The sequence below is a fragment of the Amblyomma maculatum genome, chromosome 5 (assembly GCF_055883805.1).
Source record: "Amblyomma maculatum isolate TAMU_Amacu chromosome 5, ASM5588380v1, whole genome shotgun sequence".
Lineage (NCBI taxonomy): Eukaryota > Metazoa > Arthropoda > Arachnida > Ixodida > Ixodidae > Amblyomma > Amblyomma maculatum.
The window spans coordinates 6,351,127-6,370,863 of NC_139348.1; the positions used below are offsets into that span (position 1 = coordinate 6,351,127).

The 19,737-nt window shown below is 47.4% G+C and overlaps 1 protein-coding gene across 3 annotated transcripts in view; it reads left to right on the forward strand.

The window, feature by feature from the left end:
• Positions 1 to 19,737, forward strand: part of LOC146187701 (nuclear distribution protein nudE-like 1) — a 189,713-nt gene that overhangs the window by 76,501 nt on the left and 93,475 nt on the right. For all 3 annotated transcript variants that reach the window (XM_084603497.1, XM_084603499.1, XM_084603498.1), the window contains exons 4-5: positions 7,196 to 7,241; positions 11,727 to 11,817. In XM_084603497.1, the coding sequence (XP_084459623.1) occupies positions 7,196 to 7,241; positions 11,727 to 11,817 (137 nt within the window). The remainder of the gene's footprint in view (positions 1 to 7,195; positions 7,242 to 11,726; positions 11,818 to 19,737) is intronic.

A 19,737-nucleotide genomic window follows, 5' to 3' on the forward strand; every position in this document is an offset into this window, starting at 1 on the left:
TAAGCTTCATCCAGAACCGGTGATGGTTGGTCGAATTGGGGGAGGACAGTGCTAGATATGAAGGTGGTATCTCTCTAGGTTCGAAGAGCCATGAACAAGACGTCCATGCGATAGTGGCCTGCAACATTAAGCAGATTGAGCGCATCTTCCTTGGTGCGATATCATCTTCCTTGGTGCAAGCTCTAACCGAGGATGACGACATTAGTCTAGAAGCAATGAACAATAATATCAGAGATGTCATTACTGAGTGCATGGTAGAAATGAGCGGTAGGATGGTTAAAGAGGATACCGGTAAACTATCTAAGGAGACGAAATATTTGATTAAAAAACGGCAGCTTCTAACCCAACAGACAGGATAAAATTGGCAGAGATGTCAAAGCTAATCAATAAGCGTAAAGTGGCGGACATAAGGAAGTAAAAAATGGGGAAAATTGAGCATGCTCTAAAGAACAGGGGCTGCCATAAAGCGTAAAGTGAAAATTGGGAATAGGCAGAAATCAGGTTTATGCGCTAAGGGACAAGGCGGGAAATTATAGTAGTGAAAGTAGTCAGGGCAATAATGAGATAAGCAGTAGTGAAAAGGAGTCAGACGTGACACCAGTGACGATTGATAAGGTTAAGAAAGCTTTAGAAACTATGAAAAGATGAACTGCAGATTTGTTGAAGGACGGGGGGGATATCGTGCTTGAAAAACTGGCTACTCTGTATAGGCCAACACCGTGTGTACAAACAAAGGGGGCGCTCGTGGCGCCGCAGCCGACTGGGGGTGAAAAATAGGGTTAGCGCCCATAGGAATACATGGAACCGAAATATTCCAAAGCAGTTTTCTCATTTCACGGGGAACCTGTGATGTCGTTATTCGGTACAAAGCAACTATGAACATCCTAGAACAGATCAGGAAAGTATGAAATCTCATTAACGAGGCGAAGTATCTCTAAAATACCGCGAAACGTATGGGGGTGCAAGTTAGGAGGGCGACCTGTAGAAATACATGTAAACACAACTTACCGGAACATTTTTCTCATTTTGCAGAGCATCAGAAGTGCTGGCCGGGCGTTGAACGTTCACCAGCGCTTTGAAGAAGTGTGTGATAAAGTAGGATGCGTCATTACAGAGGCAGTCTACTTTTAAAACTCTCTGAATAATCTGTGTTATGAATCCAGACACCGCCCAAAGGCAAGCTGGGTGTAGCGAATCGAGCAGTTTTGCTTACAGTCTGATATGCTGCCGCTTAGGGTAAATAAGCTTGATAATACTGTCACTCCAGTGCTACGTGCTAGACAGAATTGCATTTAAAAAGCAGTTGTCAAACGCCATACCGCAATACGAACCGAACGAGATTCGCGCATTGCAGCAGACGACAGCGTATCTGGCGATACCCACCGCTGCCGCCTCCAGCTCCGGAGCGTCTGCTAGCGACAGCGCCGGTGGCGCATTGCCGTCTGCAACTGTGCGCGGTCAGTTTATCGTGCTGTGAGCGGTCCGCAAGTCGTCAGACTTGCAGTACTTGCAAGAGAATGTAGTGTCATGCAACATGACGTCGGGGTGTCGTAGAAGACGTTCACCAAAAAATGAGAAGGGTTCAACGCTGCTGAACCGAGCAAAATGTAGCGGTAAGTTGTGTTTACATGTGTTTCTATGGGTCGCCCTCCCAATTCGCACCCGCATACGTTTCGCGGTGTTTTAAAAATACTTCGCCTCGTTAATGAGTTTTGATACTTTCGTGATCTGTTCTAGGATGTTCATGGTTGCTCTGTACCGAATAACGACATCACAGATGACCCGTGAAATTAGAAAACTGCTTTGGAATATTTCGCTTCCATGTATTCCTATGGGCGCTAAGCCTATTTTTCACCCCCAGTCGGACCACGCTGGCGATAGAAGCGCCACCGCATCGTGCTTACGTCACAGATCGGTGTTGGTCTATACAGGAATTACTGGTGTCATCAACGATACAGGAACCATGGAAGAAAGTAAACATTATCTTAATTTATAAGAAAGGGGACACTAAGGACTTGAAAGATTACTAGCCATTCAGCTTACTGTCTGTTACGTATAAGGTAATCACTAATAGAATCATGACAACCTTAGACTGCAATCAAGCAGAGGATCAAGCAGGGTTTCGGAAACGGTACTCTAATATCGATCATATCCATACCATCAACCAGGTGATAGAAAAATGCTCGGAGTATAACCAGCCCTTATACATAGCATTCATTGATTACGAAAAAGCATTTGACTCAGTTGAAACCTCGGCGGTGATGCAGGCATTGCGAAATCAGGGGGTAGACGAGCCGTACGTGAAGGTGCTGGAAGATATATAGTACTGGGTGTCCCAGCTAACTTGAACCACTGGTTACAAAATAATGTATTTGAGGTAGGTCAGTGAAACCAGTTGCATACAAATTCCAGCCTCCTTGTGCACGACAAGCAATTTTTTGTTTTGCAATTACTTAATTAGCTAATTCCGTTAATTTTTTCTGTCTTACTAAATATTCACCTTAGACAAAAAATGTGAATTAGAAAGTTGTAGAGCACCTCCAGAAACCCCCATTCCATTAATTCCTATCTCTTAATGTTACCCCTACCATTTTTCGTTCCATAGCCCTCTGGGTTGTCCTCAACTTAAGTAGAACTCTCTTGGTTAGCCTCCACGTTTCAGCCCCATAGGTGAGTACAGATAAGATGCAACTGTTGTATACTTTCTTCTTGAGCGATACCGGTAAGCTGCTAGTCATAATCTGCGAGTGCTTGCCAAATGCGCTCCATCCCAATCCTGTTCTTCTTGTTATTTCCTTTTCATGCTCTGGATCTGCGGTTACTACCTGTCCTAAGTACACATATTCGCCTACTATTTCCAGTATTTCGCTACCTAATGTAGACTGCTGTTCCTTTCTGAGGCTGTTGAACATTACCTCAGTTTTCTGCATATTGATATTCAAGCCTACCTTTCTACTTTTCCTGTCTAGGTCACCAATCATTATTTGCAGTTCATCCCCCGAGTTGCTTAGCAAGGCAATGTCATCAGCAAATCGCAGATTACTGAGGTATTCTCCATCTACCCTTATCCCTCACTGCTCCCATTCCAAGTCTCTGAATACTTCCTCTAAGCAAGCTGTGAATAGTACTGGGGAGATTGTGTCTCCTCGCCAAACACCTTTCTCTATGGGAATTTTATTACTTACTTTATGCAGAACTATGGTTGCTGTGCAGCCACTATATACAGTCGAACCCGGATATATCGAACTCGAAGGGGATCGCGAAATAGTTTGATATATCGATAATTCGATATACAGAAATCGGCTTGTGACGGCACTTACGATGCGAAAAAACGATACCGTATTTGTCGCGTAATCAACCCACTCGCATAATGAACCCACCCTACACTTTTGCACCCGAGAATTTAAAAAAAAAAATGCGTTAAGGCCAGCTCGCTCACATGCAAGCGACTGAGCGATTTTAGCGACAAGCGGCAGCGACAGAGCGAAAATTTTCAAACTTGTTGGAACTGCGTCCCTCTCACCGCTCGAGCCACCGCGGCAGCTCAAAACAAGGTTTCTGTGTCGCCGCGGCGGCAGAAATCGCAAGCATTTTTGTTTGCATGTCGACGGCGCGCGTCAGTCCGTTTCGGTCGTCTCATCCGAAGCTCATTTCTTGGCAGCGGGCCAAGATGCTGCGCAGCGATAACGTCAGGGCGCGTTTATCTTTTGATAGCTCCTGCGGTTGTGGGGAGCAAACCTGGCAGAGTGCCCGTGATGGCTTGATTGCACAAGCCTGGTTCAATTTATCACGCCGCGCTTGGGGCGGGCATCATGATCGCAGCAGCTGACTGCGTGCTTTCGCTGATTCATACATGCAAGGATAAACGATAAAAAAAAATAAAATAAACATCCCCGCAAAAAAAAAAAATCCCTGCCGCTTCTTAACGTCCGCAGCCGCCATATCTTACGCTACGCCGCGTGTACAGCACAACGATAAGAAAAAATGACTCGCAAACAAACAAAAAAAAAAAACAGAGCTGCCGCTTCTTAACATCCATAGGCGCCATAGCCAGGTGCGTCCGCCACCGCGCTGCCGCACGCAGAGGTACGCAACACGCGTTGGAGAAAGCGTCCGACGTCTGTCTGAAAACGGGCTGAGCTAGCTTGGCGCATGCGTTGCGCGTGCTGAAGGAGAGAGATAGCTGGGCAAAAGAATGGGCACACCCACTCACATGGCTTGCGAACGTCATGTGTTGGCGCGCGGGAAACGACAACTGCAGATGCGCGCGCCTTTGGGGAATGGACGCGGCGCTGCCCAGACCAGCCGTCGCCGAACTGTCCCCTCTCATTCCTTCCGCGCGTGGCTTGAAAACGTCACGCAGCAAACGGCCAAGGGTGATGCGATCGTCTTTGGGGAAGGCAAACTTTCCAGTGCGTAGTGCGGAGTTCGATATATCGAACGACCGGTGATATTGAGTTCGATATATGACTCGGTTTTCCTACACTTTTACATGGGATTTTTAAGGGGATATTTCGTGAGTTCGATATAACCAAAATTCGATATATCCGGGTTCGATATAACCGGGTTTGACTGTATATCTTCCAGCACTTTCACGTACGGCTCGCCTGCCCTCTGATTTTGCAATGCCTGCGTCACCGCCGAGGTTTCTACTGAGTCAAATGCTTTTTCGTAATCAATGAATGCTATGTATAAGGGCTGGTTATATTCCGAACATTTTTCTATCACCTGGTTGATGGTGATAGAAATAGGGAGTGTCAAAAACATGTACAGACAGAGGAGGAAAGTGTGTTTTTCGTCATGCTGGTTGTTTCAAGTGTGATAAAATTCCTTGGCTGCATTGATCTTCAGTTTGCATATGGAACAGTTCACTGTGGGTGGTCCAGCAACTCGGGCCAGGTAGCTCATTAGTGTGGTACACATCGTCAGCTGTGTGCAAGAAATGGGGTGTGGCTGTAAATTAAGGCGGCAAATTGCAGACAGATGTACACGAGTGCACTGCTGCATCTTGAAGGAAATGTGGACAGGATTGTCTTTCTTATTCTTTTTTAATGTAGTGCACAACAGATGTAGAGGGTATTTCTTAACGTGATAGCGTTAAAGGCCCAGATCACTGAAAATCCAATGTTGGCAGCTGTCAACCGGCTTTGTTAGCGAAAAATCGCAAGCATGCAGTGGCAGGTGGTAAGTGGCAGCTGACATGGCTTAGCACTACTAACTAGACATGCCTGACATTGTCTGGCAGGAGCTCCTTTCGTATAGGAGGGTGATACTGTAGAGCCTCGGTAATACGAATCTCATGGGGTCACGAAAAAAATTTGTATCAACTGAACATTCGTGTCATCAAAACGAACGAGAATAAGTGTGTAGAAGCATAGGAAAGGCAGTCTCGCATATCTGTTTACGTCCGAGATGGTTTATTAGGGTCGCGCGGTCACAGGTCGCCACTCACGGTGCACACAGTGCGACAGTCGATCGCGACGTTTGCGGCGCGCGGGCTGCGTACCTTCGCGGACTTCTCGTAGCGTGTACAGCATGACAAGGCGACTTGCCTGCTGCGTGGTGCTGCAGACGGCTCGCAATTAACTCGCGATGTGTACAGCGCAACTAGCGGTTGCGAAGTGTATACGATGTGCGGTTCGTGCGCGCCTGCCGCGTGCGCTGCCTACTACTACTTATGGGCGCACAATGCTGCAAACCTTTCGCGGTGCGTACAGAATGCATGGGGATGGAGAAATGCGGGCCATGCGGTGCTGCAAGCTGATCGTGAATCACGATCGTGGAGCCAGCGATGTCCGGTTCGTGCCCACCAGCCGCGTATGGCACCGCCAGCAATGGTGGTTGCGACGTCTGTGGTTTGCGGGCCACGCTTTCGCGGCATGAGCCCGACAGAAAATCCCGATGTCGGCGAGGTACAGACCACGCGTCATTGCAAACTGCTCGTGATGTGTGCATACAGCGGCTGGGGATAGTGGAGTCAACTATATGCGGGCACTGCGTAGTGATCAAGGTTGCGGTTGCAGTTTGCGCATTCGTATCATCCGTAATGGTGCAGGACAGTTTTTGCACTATCCGAAACTTTGCACATTGCACACAATGCACTTTGGCTGGTAAATTTTGCGAATTTGTATCATCCCGAAATTCGTATGAACCGGATTTGTATCAGTGAGAATTCACTGTGTCAAAATAAGCCTGGACCCTTGCATTCACTTCACCCCTGGTGGCATACAGGCACATTCATATGGCTTGGTTAAAGCGGGGCTTTATATTGCCCCGAAACCTTCAAAACTGTATTTGTTGTTTTTTAACAGCCGCCGGCATGCGGGCTTATCACTGTGATCCTGGCACGCGTATCAGTTCTGTATCCCGTGTTTTTTCATGCTAGTTGTCGCGATACGATGCATTATCATTTTCTTCGTCGCGAAATATGAGCCGAGATCTGTCTCAAAGATTCCGATCACTTGTGTATGTTTCTACAATGTTCCAGGTTGTGCTAGTAGCAGTTTGCGACGTTCTCTAGATTGTTCTGAGCAGCCTTTAAATTGAGCGTTGACGAGTGTGAGGTGCATTCTTTGTTTGAAGATTGACGAGCACGTTTGTTGCTATCGCCGCCGCCGAGTTGCTTAGTTCTTTTGCAGGCGCAAGTCAGGCCAATAAAGAGTTAATTTCAGTACCATCAAGCCTGTGTCTTCTTTTGGTGTCAACGGCCTTGTCACCACTACGTGACAATATGTGGGCTGTCATACCCTTAAAGGCTGAGCTTGAGTGTCCCACATAATTGCATATTTATATGCCCATGGGAAGCTCTGCATATTTGTGCTCTGGTGCATTATACAGCAGAGGCATTGAATCAGTGCTGGCCTCTCTTAATCTCCTCTAGCAGTGCGTAGCATTTTGGTGTTGTGCTAATGAGTGGACGTGCCATAGGTGTGATAGTAGATGATACCCCATTCTAGGCACTGTATTTCACAAGGAACACGTTCCATTTCACCCTGCACAGCTTTTAGGCGAACAAGCAGTCGTCAATTTTTCTACTGTTTGCGCATTTCTGAAGAAAGCCAGTGTTTTAAATCAGATATGAGTATCGTAACCCTAGACATCTGACAGATCACCTTACCTTGTGTTTGGCGCATGATAGCCACTGTTGCTTATGTGCCATAAAACCACATATAACTAACCTTGCATCCATGTGCAGGGCCACTGTGGCATCCCTGGAGGAGTTTGAATCCAAGCTGAACCAGGTGGGTGCTTTCTCGGTTGGTGCATCAGCCACACTTGATGATGTGGGAAGAGATTGCAAACACCAGGATGTTGCAAAGCCCAGCCTCGTATGCTGAGCGATGCTCAAGCTGCTGCTAGGTGTGACGTGCAGAGGTCCCTCCCTAGAGGTGGATAATTGTGCCACACTCCGTAATTTAAAAATTCGGTTAGCTGACACTTTGCTGTGTGTTTGTAGCCTTCCCGATGTCTTCTGGGTGCAGCCTCCCATTGGGTGTGCACCCCGAGGGGAAAAAACAAGAGGTGTCTTTTTCTGTCTTGCGCGTTGAGGAGGAAAGGAGCAACATCACCATTTTTGGATATCTTCAGTGAGGTAGCTTACCAACTGGTTGTGCATGTTTTCTAGTTTTGGTAGCTGGCTTTTCCCTTAGTACAGTAGAACCCCGCTGTTGCGTTTTCCCGGCTGCTGCGTTCTTATGATCGAGTCCCAGCATGACTCATTTAGTTTTGTATGCATTAGAAACCCCGCTGATACGTCGTAACTTCGGGTGCGTTCCCGCAGCAGCGACAGCCATGTTTACTTTTAAGGCCAATTGACTTGGCCTGACTTGAGCTGACTTGGCCTGGCTTGGCCTGTCGTTGCTGGCGTGTCTACAGAAGGCGCTCGGGCAGACGGCGTCGTCATCATCATGAGCAGTTGCGCCTTTTTATTTTTTGCATCTTTTTTTACCTATCATCGTGCTATTTTTCGTTCTTCCATGCTGCTTCCTTTGTGTAGTTGGTGTTTGCGCGGCTGACTTGGTGCTTCCACATATCATTGCATCGTTTCGCACCTCCGGCTAGGAATCATTTCGCGTGTATTCTCCTGCTGTGGGATACGCAAGAAGTGAATTCGTACCGTGGTTGTGTGCACACGTGTGTCCAGCGCGCTCAGACCCCCACCTGACGCCGACCCTTTCACGCTGCAACGTAAATCGCTGTGGGTAAGCGGCTGCCTCGTTCCGCCGCAGCGCGGGAACTTGCTACAGTGATGGAATCAAGAAAGCGCTCTCCTTGGAGGAAAAGCTGAACATTCTTCGCAGCGTGGATGCGAACCTGACACGGAAATGGCTGTGCATCGCAAAAAATCTTGGACTTGCACCATCCACCTTGAACTCCATTGTTTCGAAAAGAAACGAGATCGAAGGAAACGCCTGGTCATTCGACATCAGATAGGTTTTATGTCACAAAAAGACGACACAAGAGACAAGGGAGACAGGACGGAGCGCATCCTGTCTCCCTTGTCTGAGTATGAACCAACTAGCCTCACAACGCATATTACTGGAATTCGACATCAAAAGCAAGCAAGCCCGCAATGGGGCACGTGCAGCTTGATGATGTGGTTACACACGCTTCAAGCAAACCAGAGCTGTAAGTGTGAGTTTTGATGGCACCAATTTGCACGAAAAAGCGCTGGAGATAGCAGACAAGCTTGGGATCGACGATTTCAGTGCGTCAAACGGTTGGATCGACCGCTTTAAACGTTGCTAGGGTCAGTTTCCAATAGCGGCCTATCCAGCGGAGCCAGAAATTCTTAGCACCCCCTGCTGCTTCACAAGTCTGACCGCCGCCATGGTCAGTTGTTCCGCAGCCACTGGTGACTGAGGGCCGGGGTTTTATGGAGCTTATCATAGAAGGTTGTGGCCAATTACTGCACCAGGGTGGCCAACTCCAGTTCTTGTGAGGGAGTGCGTTGGCGGAGGTGTTCACCGGCAACAGGTCGCATTCCAAACCTGTTTATGCAATTCCACCGACACGCGGATTTTTCTTTTTTTTTTTTATCCGGTGGAGATTTTCGCAGCACCGGGATTTGAACCCCGGTCCTCTTGCATGCGAGGCGGATGTTCTACCGCTACGCCACCGCTGCAAAAATACTAGAGGTGTGTGAATGTGTTGAAATTTTCTAATACGAATAAAACAGTGCAAAAATATTTAAGAGAGCACGTTGTTGGGCTAGTCGGTCATACATACTTAAAAAAGGAAATTGCGCTAAAAAGACATGGACGAGAAGAGGACATGGACGGGCGCAAACACTCGCGACTGATTTTATTCAGAAAGAACACAACTATACCTTGAAGCTTATCCAATCAATGCCTAAGCGCACATGCCAGGAAAATTTTCTCTTTCTTATACAACTTGATACTAGAATCGCTTGCGCATTCATCACCTGACTTATCCATGAAAAAAGCCTCTGCGAGTTCACGTGCTACCTGGTTACGACTGCGCCTTAAGATTTTGCTTCTAGCCATCAAAGGCTGGCATGCTTTATTAGGCGTAGCCAAAGGGCATGCGCCGCAATGTAAGGCCAAATTTGACCCTTTTCCGTTATTCATAGAGAGCTGATGTTCCCTTAGTTGTACATTTATACAACGGCCCGTCTGGCCGATGTAAACTTTTCCGCAAGTCGGGGATCTCATATGCAGCCCCAACAGAACACCTGACAAACTGGATGGCGTGACGCTTCGTGCAGTCTCGCACGCATTTTCACCGGAGACAATCCGGGGGCACAAAGAGGCCAACTTGCGCGGGGCAGAAAATACCACCAGCACACCGTAGCGATTGGCTACATTCTTCAGGTTGTGGGACATCCTATGGATATAGGGGACAACCGCCGGTCCTTCGGTTGACCGCCACCTTCTTGAGGTGTTCTAGCATTAAAACTTTGCAGAAGCTTCTCTGCCACAGCAGCCACGACTGAAACAGGGAAACCAGCTTTCTGTAACCTGCCAACCTGATTGGTGAGGCTCTCATTTACCAGATGAACACATGATTTCTGCCAGGCTTCTTTCAGGCACAACATAACAATGGCGCGTTTTACCGTCTTAGAATGAGCAGATTCAAACGGCAACGTGTCTTTCCGGGCTCGTGGGGAATACACCCAACACGTGTGATCTGGTGTTAAAGTGATGTTAATATCTAAAAACTGTAATCTATCTTCTTCTGGTATCACATTGCCATTCATGTGAAATAATGAAGAAGGAGAAGTGCACTCCTAAGTTTGACAAGGCTAGGGTTTTGTATCGCCACAAAGAGAAGATGACGAGAGAAATAGTGGAATCATATTTTATTTCAACGGACAATAAGTGTGTCAGCAAGACTTCTCTTGCTCTTTCAAGCAAAGAGGTGTCTTTTAAGTGATTTTTTGTGCAGCAGGTGAACCCAGGGGTTGTTTCACGTGACTGTTTCGTTTTCTTCATGGTTGTTTTTTCTGGGCCTTGGAGTAAAGGGCTTAAGCATAGTTGTGAGTCAGCGCTTGTACTGTGGCTTTCTTTTATCTTGTCCTTTGTCTTCGTGTTCGCGCTGTTTATATTAATAATCAATAGGAGCGGGCGTTTTAGAGCACTCTCAATTATAGAGCGGCCCGTAATACAGGCCCAGGACGTGGGGTTACTAGGTGAGGTGTGTTTTTGAAGTAAGTGCGGAGGGTAATGGAAGAATCATCTTCTACCGGTACTTCCGCTTCCAGTGCTCTCTCCTTCTTCATTGCGGTGCATATGGTTTGAGGGTGGATTTCACTTACCGTATGCGGGGAAAATTTTTCACTATATGTTTTGGAGTGCTAAAAGTAAATTTAAATAGGTGTGAAATGGGATTCTCAGGCCAGCTATTGTAAACATTATCAAAACATTACTTTCAAGCAAAACTTACCATTGTTACAAAAGTACAGGGTCGCCAAAAGCACAAATTGCTAAAGCACTTTATTTGCCGCACTCGGCCTCATCATCACTGCCCGCGTTTCATGGTACAATGCTCGCCGCAGACCCTACAGTTCTACTCTTGATCAGAGACTTGATTCGAGTCAGTGTCGACACTGCAATCGCGGTCTCTAATAGCGTACTACACAGAACTCGACGCCGAAGTGCCTGCTGGCAGCGTGGTTGCTATGCTGTAGCCCGTACTCAAAAGCTTTCAGCTTAAAGAGCAGCTGTATAACTTGTGTACCGCCCGATCACGATGCGGCACCAAGAACACTGTAGACAGTGGAACAAAACAAGTAACACGAACGAAACGAAGGGGCAGTGACAACGAGGCACAGAGACCCCTCGCAAAATGGCGACGACTACGAGCATCATGGGAAAAAAAGACAAGCATATTCTATGATGATGATGATGATCTACCCGAGTACGCTGTTGCCGCCTGGTAGCACGTGCACACAACGAGGCCAGCTAGGTTCAGTAGCGCTTCAAAGATGGCGCTTGTTCCTACTACTAGAAGACTCTCGCGGTGGTAATATTGGTGGTGCAATGATTATGAAAGGAAAAAAAATTGCAATTTTTGATGCCCAATGGGGAGGGTGCGAGAATTACGCGAATGCGAGCATTATGCGAGTAAATATGGTATTACTGGCTGCTTTGTAGATTCACAAGAACAGAAGTTGAAAGTGTGTGCAGTCACGGTTAATGAGTGTGATCATAAACTAGCCCAGGTGTTGTATGAGGCAAATGGAGTTGTCTTGATATCCTGTGCAGGCGATTGAGCGCAATGCCTTCCTGGAGAGTGAGCTGGATGACAAGGAGGCCATGAGCTTCATGGTGCAGCGGCTCAAGGACGAGGCACGTGGTGAGTAATTATCTTGCATGCTCAGTTATTGCGCCCAGGGAGCACAGTGGCAGAAGATGTGAGGGAGCAATAATGTTTGCTCAAGGCCCCAAGTTTAGCAGTGTTAGTATAGTAGTCATGCTAACCGAGGAGGAAAAAGACAAACACGCAGGGAAGACAGCATGACACAAGCGCTCTCTCTGTCTGCATCTTTTTCGTACTTGGTTACCATAAATACCTACCAACCAGCCCAGCTTCTGACGTTGACGCAGTAGTAGTAGTAACTGGCAGGCGCCAGGAAGGAGAGTGTGGCTGCTGCTCTTTGCTTGTGGTGCCGTGCATATTCAGAAAGCTAGAAACAGTGGCCCTAGAACTGTTTTATGTATTGCGAATACTTCGAATGGCCGAGTTGCACATTGGATGCTGGCCACAGTTCCAGCAGCACAAGAATGGCTGCAGAGGCTGTGAATACACACTCAACTATCAGCTGTATAAGTAGTAGAGTCTTCCATTCAGAACTTCTCTTGGCAGGTTAGTGCCTTGTTCGGTCTTTTGTGTGCGCGCGTGCATTTTGTGGGGGTGGAGGCTTTGGTTAATCACTGAGAAAACCTTCAGAGGCTCGAGCCTTTTGCTGAATCGGCACTGAAAGGGAGCTGCTACAGAACCTTAAATTGTGCAGCCGCAGTGGAAACTCGTTAGTTCTAACTTTGTGGGGCCGTAATAAGAGTTGGAATTATCGAATGGCACTTGGAAAACACGTAGCCACTTGTATTGGGGCTAATTTGTTTAGTAAAAGACTGGTCACAGGACTCTTTAGACGAGGACAATGGGACCGTGACTATTGTGCTATTGGTGGCATCAAAGCAGATGTGCATGAAAGCAGCCTCTCCTTTATTGTAAACTCTCTCAAAATGACAAAAAAAAAAGAAAAACTAAATAAACGTGAGAGAAACCCCGCACCGAACCAGAGGTTATCGCAGGCAAAAACCAATTGAAGATAAAAAAAAAAATGGGAGACTCCCAAGAGAAAATTTAAAGAAAGCCAATCAGAAGACAAAGAAAACTAGCACAGACGTCGGGCGTCAAAAGTGGTTTTTAGGGCAGAAATGCCCAGAGACAAAATGACTCATTATAGAGACGAAAAAGAAAAAACAGAAAACCAAAAAAACCCACCCAAGGCTGAATCTAGCGTGCCAAGATCCTTGCGATGTGCTCACAAGTGTCCACGATAAAGGAAGGGGCGGGGAACTGTGGGAAAGAAGTCAAGAAAAGAAGAAGGGAATAAAAAAGGGGAGAGAAGGGAGAGGGGGGGGGGGTAAAGAATGCAGGTCCCAAGAAAAAAAAAAAACGTGGGAGAGAAAAAAGAAAACAAGGAGGAGAAACAGGTAGGAACAAGGAAACTGATGCGCAACTAGTAATAAAAAAAATGAAAAGAGTTCAGCTAACAGTCATTACAGATCAAAATAAACGAGGGCACTCATGGCAATCAAACAGGAAAGGGCCTACCAATTGACCATATGGCGCCCCCGACCACACAAGACATGTTATTGACTTTGTATTGACCGGTAGGGCTACGAACCATCCGGGCGGGAATGGCCGCGATTGACAGGTGGAAGCAAGGAAGAGACACGAACGACAATTCCTATAAGCAGCGCGTGAGAACGAGCGGAGGATAACAAAGAAGGGAAGTCTTGAGGGGAAACAAAGTTCGGATACCCAGGCAGCATCTTTGCTATATCCACAGTGAGTGGACAGGCGCGTAGGTAATGAATCACGTCACCCTTAGCTTCACTGCATGGACAGGAAGGCGAAGAGAGAAGTGCAAAGCGATGGAAGTATGAAGGAAAGTGGCCTTGGCCCGTTAGGAGAGGAACAAGAGAACGGGACGGAGGGAAAGAGAGGGTAGACGAAGAATGGAGGGGACAAAAATAGACAGGAGGGTGTCTGAGTGATCTGCGGTCCAGATCGATGCCCACAGCTTTAGAACAGTAGTGCGCATACGAGTGTGCACAGACAAAGGTGATAGCCATGACTGTCGTAAGAGGCCACACATCGACGCCAGAGAGGCTGCTCTGTCTGCTAACTCATTGCCTTAGACACCACACTGGGCAGGTACATGATATAAAAAGACAGGACGGTGGCAAGAGTGAATTTTATGTCGCAGATGCGGAAATCTCAGGTGGAAAGAGAATGGATTGCCTCCCCAGCATCTTTGACGGTGTGCCCCTCGTGAGGAGGTTCCACCACAAGGTGCACCAAACAGCACTTGATGCATACATGTGGGCACTGAATAAAACACAAAGGGCCACCAGTGAGCGTTTGAAACAATGCGCAGCAGTGATCGCCGATAGCCTCCATTGCTATGGGCTGGACACTTACGTTGGGCAGGGAGGGGAAGCCGGTCTACATAAAGCGGTGGCATCACTGTATTCCAAAACAAAATGAGTTAACAGTTCAGTACCCGTACGGGGCCTGACTGATGCTAGGCCTGTAGCGCCCCTCCGATGCCCTACCTGGACAGTGAGACTTTTTCACATGAATTGATGGGCTCTCATAGGCCACTTCATGGAAGAGTGCAACCCAGCGATCATGTCTGGACCTCTTTCTGGGGGCTCTTTTCCCATGCAATGACATCATCATCCTCAGCCCACTGTGCGAGCTGCATCCACTTGACCCCTGTCTTAACCTTATCCACCCACCTAACTTTCTGCCGCCCCCTGCTACGCTTTCCTTCCCCTGGAATCCAGTTTGTTACCCTAGGCAACCATCGGTTATCCTCTCTTCACACTACATGTCCCCATTGCTTCTTCTTGATTTCCACTAGAATGTCAGTGACTTGACATTCTAATGACATGAGGCAGCCCAAAATGTTTGTTGCTCTTGTGTCAATCCCATCCACCAGTGGTGAACAGGTAGTTGTGCGGCAAAAAGACGGTCTTCATGCCAGGGAATTTCCCACCCACAGCCGTCCACCGGGGCAGCTTGAGGCCAGCAACTGGTATTCTGCTGCAGGGCCATAACTGCACAGCAATGCATTGTGAATCTGCCACCTGGTAAATGTGATGCCAGCATATGCTCACTAACAAGTGTGTTAACAAGAGTGCAATAAGGTGTAATAAGAGTAAACTGGTGTTCAAGTGTAGAGAAACGATGTCCAACCCTGGTGTTTCTTTATTCCTGCCGTGCCTTTATTTTCCCAGTAGGGTGGGCTCTAATTTTGCGAACCTCTCGAGGCAGTGTGTCATTGGACGTGGCTTCAGCAGCTTCGACAATGCAGTCAAACCTGGATCGCAAAATAGTTCAATATACAGTACAAACCCTTTGCAGTAAAGTCACTAGGACCGGAAAAAATCTTTATTATATCAGGGTCTTTACTGTATCAGTGGTTGGTGATAACATGGTCCTGAAGTTGTCGTTTGGTAACTGAATGGCTACTTGCTGACCACGTCTTGTTGCTTAATGAAAAATGCACTCTCAAATACCTTCCGTCTCTTTCTTGTCGTCTCTTCGTCCCATTCTTTCAGTTATAAGATGTTTTGTTTACATCTTGTGGAAGTCCCCGCAGGGGCATCTTGTGTAAACTAGGTGTTGGTGCTTGGCGCCACTACTGACCCCTAGCCCCCATACCAAAGCTGTACCGTGGCAATAAGTTGAGAGGTGGAGGGAAGAAGCCTTGAACGGTGGCGGTCGAGGTCGTGGTCAAGCCTTGGCCGACGGGCTCCTCGTCTGTCTACCAGGCGAGGGGCTCCGGGACCTTCCTCTGCATATAAGGGTGAAACAGAGGTGACATAAATTAGGAAGCCTTATACTATACATGCTGAATGGAAAAATAAAACTCTAAAAAACCTGATGGGCCCCTGAAAAGGGGTCGCACCGAAATGAAAAAGATTGTTCCGCAGAAGACTGAAGCGTTTCCAAAGTTTTTTGTAATGCATTCCATGAACGACGAACCAGTTGCAAACTTGTCTGCATTTGCCATTGCAAGAACTATTCAAAACTGCGTTGGCAAGAACTACAGAGCCAAAAAACAAAGAAATGGAGACCTCCTGGTTGAGAGAGCAAAGCGATAAACTACTGACTATGGAAAATCTCGATGAGCTGAGTGTCCAAGTCAAACAAAGGGCATCATCTCTGAACATGCAAAGCACCGATGGGGAAATACAGTGAAAGCTCGTTAATTCGGACTTCTAGGGACCGTAAGATATGTCTGAATTAACCGAATGTTCGAATTATCGAGAGAACAAACATACCTTTATTACTTAAAGTAATCACGGACACTTGTCTGCTTTCCCACCGAAACCCGCGTGGGTACTATTTTTCTCAGTCCTTCCAGGTGCTCAGCAGCGCGCATGCCATCTGCAGTGCCCCAACAAAATTCCTCTACACAACGAGGGCCTCTGCTGCTTCCTTCGCAGTGCGAGGGGGCCGAGGCTGCTCTTCTGGTAGCCCCTCTTCCTCCTCCGAATCTTCGCCGTGCAGTACGTCCCGGACAGTTAGAGAGCCGGCTGTAGCAACGCCGTCATCAATGCTGATGTAATCGGCGAGTGTCACCGCATCCGGCAGCACACCTCCGAAATCCGAGCAGTCATCTGCATTGTCGTCTGGCGACACTTCTGTCACTGTGTCATTGCAGGGCTCAGGCAAAACGAAGCCACTGTGTCGAAAACAGTTAGCGATTACGTGCGCAGGCGTGTTCTTCCAAACGTAGGCATGAATGTTGACCGCGCTCGGAAGATCCACGTCGTGCTGCTTACCGACTTCATTGCACAGTAGCATGCGTTCCAGCACGCGCCTGCGATATTTAGTCTTCACATACTGAATTATACCTTGGTCCATCGGTTGGAGGGCCGATGTAGTGTTGGGCGGCAAAAAACAACTTCAATGTTGTTCAGTCCGGTGGCACTGTTATGTGCACTACAGTTGTCAAGGACAATTAACACCTTGCGGTTCTTCGTGGAAAACTGTCGGTCTAACTTTTGTATCCAGCCGCGAAAAATTTCCGATGTCATCCAGGCCTTTTTATTAGCCTGGTACTCCACCGGAAGAGCAGGCACGTTCTTAAAGCACCGTGGCTTTTGTGCCTTTCCAATGACGACAAGCGGCAAGCGCTCTGTCCCTGTCATGTTTGCGGTTAAAAGAATGGTGACTCGTTCTTTACTCCTTTTTCCTCCGATGCAGGGATCTCCTTTCATTGTCACAGTCTTGTCAGGCGGAAAAGTGCTGTTTCATCAGCATTAAAAATGTCATTTGGATCATATGTTGCGATATGTTCCAGCAGCTGAGCGTTCTTCCAGTTGTTGGCAACGTCTTCGTTGACGGCACCTCTTTCGCCGCGCACAGTCTTGAAAACGAGACCATGTCTGTCTCTAAAGCGCGCACACCACCCTTCTGACGCTTTGAATCCATCGATATGCATCATCAGTGCAAACCTCTTGGCCTGCGCCATGATGAGGGGTCCACTCAATGGGAGGTTTGCATCACACAAGTTGACCACCCACCGAAGCAAGGCTTCTTCCAACTCCGGATGAGCTGCTGTTCGCAGACGCTTTCTTGACGCTTGGAACTTCTCGCTTTCGAACGCCTGAAGAATCTGTTCTTTATTTTTTACATATGAGCTTAAAGTACTCCTTTTAACGTCATATTTTTTCATTGCTTTTTGTCAGGAGAGCCCGTTCTTAAGGGCCCGCAAAATTTCCACTTTGGTAGCCAAGTCCTTGGCCTCGTAGCTCTTCGGCCGTTCTGCCGGTGTTGCCATCGGGGGCGAGTGCGGTGATACCAGCGCACAACAGAGAAGCAATGAGCCGCACTAAAGCAAGCAGTCTTCAATACAACAGCGTAGCGCACCGACAGCAGCAAAACGACAAAATGGCACCGCCAGTAACGTCGACTCGTGAAAAAACAAGAAAAAGCGCCCATCCAGCCACAAGTCGAGCCAAGTTGATTAATTGATGTCCATGGCGATGCTGCTTTTGGGTATCGCTATTGCGCCGCGTTCGTCTTATTTTCGTTTTCGAGCCTCGGTAGCTGCCCGAAGTTGTCCGAATTATCCGTTGTGCGGTCAAATCTATCCGAATTAACGAGAGTTTCGTCCCATAGACTCCTATACATAATTCTGGGGACCAGGCGCGAAGGTCGAATTATCCGATTTTCCAAATTAACGGGGGTCGAATTAACGAGCTTTTACTGTAGAAGAAGAGCTTGCCGAGCAGGGTGTGATTGCAGCCCGCAGAATCACCATCAGGAGAAACAATGCAGAGATAAAAAAAAACACATAGTCCTAACCTTCAATAGCACGATCCTGCCATAGTCCATCCATGCAGCCTACCTAAATTGCAAAGTCCGCCCCTACATTCCGAACCCCAGGCGGTGCTTCAAATGCCAGTGCTTTGGACATAGCTCTTTAGCTTGCTGGGGCAAACCGACTTGTGCCACATGCGGAGAAAATAGGCCTATTGACGACAGATGTGAGCGCACACTGAAATGCGTCAGTTGCAGCGGCACACATGGTGCATACTGCAGATCGTGCCCGGTATGGAAAACCAAAAAAGAAATCGTCACTTTAAAAACAGCTGAAAACCTATCATACCCTGAGACAAGGAAACGCAGGCTTTCAACAGAAGAGCTCGTACTCTGACACGGTGATGCGGGGACCGTCACCGCCTTCACTTTCAGATCCGATCGACCTGGTGTCGACATCCATGTCCCCACCCTGTCCACAGAAGCCAGTGGCACAGGCCACAGGGCTAAAACTTTCGCGCGACGATCACGCGATCAGTGCCGAAGGTCCTCAGGTACTCCCTTGAGCAGTAGCCCCCTTGGAGACAGACACCCAGAACAACTCTGCTGAGCTGGGCCTGTTTCCCCAACCTCATGAGAAGGCGGCTGTTGTTCCAAGAGACTCTGCCACAGCAGCAGAGACTGGTTCAGCAGAGCCAACAAAAGGCTGCGGGCCATCGCGACCGAAAAGTATCCTCCACGTCCACCGTGGAGGATATGGATGTTGGTGAGAACCTGCCAACATCCAAAACTCACACATCCGCGGCATCTGCGATGGATTCAAATACTGGTTCCCCAGAAAGAAAAAGGAAGCCACGAGTTACTGCTCCTAAAAATAAATAACTTCCCCACCCCCAGCTTATCACAATGCCGTATATAATACAATGGAACTGTAGAGGTTTCGATAGAAATTAGGCAGACATCACAGATCTACTCAAAACAATCGCATCAACAGCTATTTGCCTTCAAGAAACAAACCTTGGGCCACAACACACAAACATCCTCAAAAAATATAACACCTTCCACACAAATAGAGTCCAAGCTAACAAATTGTCAGGAGGCGTCGCAATAATAATACAAAGTGACGTCCCTGCCACAGAAATACCCCTGCAATCGAACTTTGAAGCTGTAGCTGTAAACATTATAAGCCATAAAACGCTAACCATATGTTCTGTTTATATGCCTTCACACCTCACAGTTACCATTCATGATTTTGAAAACCTTATTAAGCAGTTACTGGAGCCATATGTGATGGTTGGGGATTTTAATGCTCATTCTCCCTTTTGGGGAAGTGAGCACACCGACACAAGAGGTCAAATTATAGGAGACTTTATATTATCAAATAATATATGTCTACTGAACACAGGAAAGGTCACATACTGCTGCCCCAGATCAGGCAAAATGAGCTGTCTCGATCTAGCCTTTTCATCACCATCCATTTTAACGATTTTAACTGGGATGTTTTAGATGATCTTAGGGGGAGTGATCCCTGCTATTTTAAAGTTGTCATCATCCATACCCATCCACCCATCAAGGCTTGCTGATTGGTTGGTTTTTAGAGCATGATTAGGAAACATATACTCTGAAGATTTGACTGTAGACCAAATAAATGAAAGGTTTACCACGTGCATAATATCAGTAGCTTTAGTAGCTATTCCACAAACG